This window comes from Salpingoeca rosetta, assembly GCF_000188695.1.
Source record: "Salpingoeca rosetta unplaced genomic scaffold supercont1.13, whole genome shotgun sequence".
Lineage (NCBI taxonomy): Eukaryota > Choanoflagellata > Craspedida > Salpingoecidae > Salpingoeca > Salpingoeca rosetta.
The window spans coordinates 1,013,967-1,017,799 of NW_004754921.1; the positions used below are offsets into that span (position 1 = coordinate 1,013,967).

General features: G+C 54.7%; 3 protein-coding genes across 3 annotated transcripts in view; 1 reads left to right on the top strand and 2 right to left on the bottom strand.

Moving 5' to 3' along the window:
- PTSG_05647 (uncharacterized protein) overlaps nucleotides 1-1,222 on the top strand; it is a 4,350-nt gene extending 3,128 nt beyond the window's left edge. Inside the window, exons 7-8 of the mRNA XM_004993459.1 lie at nucleotides 277-358; nucleotides 613-1,222. Coding sequence (XP_004993516.1) covers nucleotides 277-358; nucleotides 613-982 — 452 coding nt within the window. The 3' untranslated portion in view covers nucleotides 983-1,222. The remainder of the gene's footprint in view (nucleotides 1-276; nucleotides 359-612) is intronic.
- A 196-nt stretch (nucleotides 1,223-1,418) lies between these two features.
- PTSG_05648 (somatic cytochrome c) lies at nucleotides 1,419-2,988 on the bottom strand. Its single transcript, XM_004993460.1, has 4 exons — nucleotides 2,946-2,988; nucleotides 2,577-2,691; nucleotides 2,049-2,259; nucleotides 1,419-1,785 (listed from the first exon to the last, which is right to left on the bottom strand). Exons 2-4 carry the CDS (start codon nucleotides 2,643-2,645, stop codon nucleotides 1,751-1,753), a joined length of 315 nt encoding a protein of 104 aa, XP_004993517.1. The 5' UTR covers nucleotides 2,646-2,691; nucleotides 2,946-2,988; the 3' UTR covers nucleotides 1,419-1,750.
- Nucleotides 2,989-3,114: 126 nt separating this feature from the next.
- PTSG_05649 (uncharacterized protein) overlaps nucleotides 3,115-3,833 on the bottom strand; it is a gene marked incomplete at its 5' end in the record, with an annotated part of 1,983 nt that continues 1,264 nt past the window's right edge. The window contains one exon of the mRNA XM_004993461.1: nucleotides 3,115-3,713. Coding sequence (XP_004993518.1) covers nucleotides 3,624-3,713 — 90 coding nt within the window. The 3' untranslated portion in view covers nucleotides 3,115-3,623. The remainder of the gene's footprint in view (nucleotides 3,714-3,833) is intronic.

Sequence of the window (3,833 nt, forward strand, 5' to 3'; positions counted from 1 at the left end):
GTCTCTCTCTCTCTCTCTGTCTCTCTCTCTCTCTCTCTGTCTCTGTCTCTCTCTCTGTCTCTCTCTCTCTCTCTGTGTCTGTCTCTTTTGCTTGCTCTCCCTCCCTCCCTCCCTCCCTCCCCCCCTCTCCCCCTCCCTGCCTCTCTGCCCTCTCTTTCTTGCCCCCCCCCACACACTCTCTCTTCTCTTTCCTTCTGTACCCGTCTGTCCTTCTCTGTTACAGTTGCATTCTCACACCGCCAACCCACTTCGCCTGCCCCTCCCTTGCGCCAACAGCCATCCGCATGTTCAACGAGCAGCCCCTTGACGGCCGCAACCTGCTTGTCCGCGTCGATGCCGAGGCCGACAAGTACCGCAGGTGCGTACAAGCTCATACATGTGTGCACACTTCACGTGACACAAACGTCACACGCTATCACACGCACACACTGCCACGTTCACCTGTGTACGCGTGGATGCACGTGGATGCGCACGCTACCACACGCACACACACCCACACACTGCCACGTTCACCTGTGTGCATGTGGAAGCGCGTGTGCACACACAACACATCCTTACACACAAGTCCTCACCCCCTCACACATTCACGCTCTGACCGACCCTCACTGACAGGGGCGTGAGCGTGCACGTTGGCAACCTCCCGTGGGAGGTGACGTGGAGGGAGCTCAAGGACCTGATGCGCCCTGCCGGCGAGGTGATCCACGCCGAGGTGATGCACGACAACAACGGCCTGTCCCGCGGCTGGGGCATTGTGCGCTTTGTGTCTGCGGACGGCGCCAACGCGGCGATTGAGCAGTTCAACGAGTTTGAGTGGCTGGGCCGCAGCATCACGGTGCGCCTGGACCGCCGCGAGGCCGAGCGCAAGAAGAAGGAGGCGACGGCTGGCGACGCTGGCGAGGGCGAGGACGCCGGCGACGATGCTGGTGACGACGCGACCAACGCCGATGACGACGACGAGGCCGATGCCGAGGAGGCCGAGTAACCATCTTCACCCACCTGCCGTAGCAGCCATCATGCACCAAGCCTGCGGTTGTGCATGTGCGTTGAATTTGTTGTTGTTGTTGTTGTCTGGCGTGTTTGTTGGGGAAGGAATAGACGCACCCCCGAAAGCAGTTGCTTGCTTGCGCTTGTGTGCCTCCTTCCCCTTGTCCTCATTGTGGAGTTGTTGTTCTCTCTCTCTCTCTCTCTCTCTCTCTCTCTCTCTCTTCTGCTCTTCCATCTTTGACTTTGCCCGTAAACTTTTTTTCTTCTCAGCAATGATTGATGAGATGGTGACCATTGGACATGCTGTCAATGTGAGCCGGCTGGAGCTTCCGTTGCGTTGCCGGCGGTGTTTGCGGACCTGAGTTGTTCACACACACACACACACACACACACACACACGCACGCACAAGTCGCTGATGTATGAAACGTGTTCATAGTCATTTTGGTCACTGCTTCTGAATCACGTCGGCAGGTGTAGGCTTTACTGGGTCAAGCACACAACGTCTTGGCGTGCGTGATGAGCCAGGGTCTGTACCGCAACCTTCCAAGACAGAAGAAAGAGAGGGAGAAAGGAGATAGCATTGGATGCAAAGGGCGAGCAGAGCGGGATGCAGCACACAAAGCAAACAACAGGCAAAAAGAGAAGAGTGCAAGGGAGAGCATAGAGGCGGGTGTCTAATGTGAACAAAAGGAGAGTCAAAGCACCCCAAAGGGGGTAAAGAGCAAGAGAGGAGCTGCAATGGACCGAAGTGCGACAAGGGGCTGCTTAAGCGGTGGCCTCCTTGAGGTACGCAATGAGGTCTGGATGAAATGTGTGATGGCGGGTGGCGGAGAGAGGGGGGGGGGGAGAGAGACAAAAAAAAACGACGAGTGAGTCGGTCATGGGGCAAGTGAATGTCGGGAGTTGGATCCATACAGCGCAGAACAGGCAGACCCGGTCATCCTCATATAATGCGCAAAGCAGGATACGGTAGACAAGACAAGACACACCTGCTAACATAAACCTGCTAACAGACAGACAGGCAGACACACACACACACACACACACACAGAAGCGAACGTACTCTTGCGGTCACCCTTCTTCTTGAGGCCGGCGAAGACCATCTTGGTGCCGGGAATGTACTTCTTGGGGTTGGCGAGGTACTCGAAGAGAGTGTCCTCACCCCAGACAACACCCTTGTTGATGTTGGCCTCGGTGTAGGCGTAGCCGGCGGCCTGGCCGGTCTTGCGGCCAAAGAGACCGTGCAGGTTGGGGCCGGTCTTGTGGGGACCACCCTACAATCACAAGGAGACGGAAAGAGAGTGGGAGACGAGGGTGGCGTGGAAGAGTGTCGTGTGGAAGAGTGCCGCGTGTGAGGTGGCACAGAGACAGGTTCTGCAGCACACACACACACACACACACACAAAAGCAAAACCAGGGGCGTGCACGCAAACATGTGTATTTCCAGATGTGCACGCACACATGTGTACTTGCAGACGTGCACGCACACATGTGTACCTACAGACGTGCACGCACACATGTGTACTTGCAGACGTACACACACACACACACACAGACACACACCGACACACACAGACACACACACACACACCTTCTCGACGGTGTGGCACTGAGCGCAGCGCTGAGTGAAGATCTTCTTGCCCTTCTCGACGTCACCCATGATGATGGTAAGGAGTGTGAAGAAAAAAGTGCTTGGTTAACGAAACCTGTGGCAAGCAACGTGAAAAGCAGAAGCGTGCGTGTGAGCATTGGCGAGCACCACAACGACAAAAGCAACGCGCGGTGCTGTACTTGTGTTGTATTTGTACTGTATTGGTGTGTCTCTCTCTTTCCCTCGTCAAACACAACACTTGGAACAAGCTGCACAACCACAACCAGCCAGCCCACGCACCAAGCATTTTACCCTCTCACCATCACCACCACAACCATGATGATCAACAATCAGGCACCACCACCTCACCTGCGGTAGCCTGCTGCTGCAACAAGGAGAAGTGGAAATGGGCTGAAAGAAGAAGAAACGTGCTTTGCCGCTGGTGGGCATGTGCTTTTTCCAGTGTTGCTGACGCCCTCACGCAAGATTCAGCTTATCCACCGCCCGACAGCGACACATAAAAATGCATCAGATCATACAGGGAAAAGTCATCACTCTACTGCTGGAACTGCCTAGATTTGATGCAGTTTTAAAGTGCGCACTTTGATCAAGGAAGGTGCTTTGCGTTCGCTGTGATGGTCACCCGCTCGCACCCTTTGGTGGTGCACGAATTCTTGACTTGTGGGTTGTGGGTTGTTGTGGTTGTTGCTGTCGATGATGAGATGGAGCAGGGGAAGGGAGCATAACACGACAAAACAAACAAAAGCCATGGAAACGAGGTCGGAATGGCAAGGAAGGAAACACAGCACCAAAAGCGCTCTCAAACGGCAGAAAAAACGGATCCACACGATGACAATGACAAAACACACACCTCAACGCAAGCAGTCATCAGAGAGTGAGAAGAACAAAGCCATGTTCAATCACTCCTTGCTCCTTGTTGCTTCACGAGAACGAAGCAGCGGGACAGCAACGACGCTGCACTGCAAAACAGACACAGACACACACACACGCGCGTGCGCATAAATGCACTATCTCTTCGCTTTGTCCTTACACGGGCTGGAGCATCAGCTTGATAAACTCGTCCTGGGAGATGGACGACTTGCCAGCAAACCCAGCCTCCCGCATCATGTTGTCGACCTGCCACAAAAAGCAAAAAGCGTGGGCATTTGTGTGTGTGTGTGTGTGTGTGTGTGTGTGTGTGTGTGTGTGTGTGATGTGTGTGTCAGCGCCGTGCAGAAAGCTGGTTGCTGATGCCGT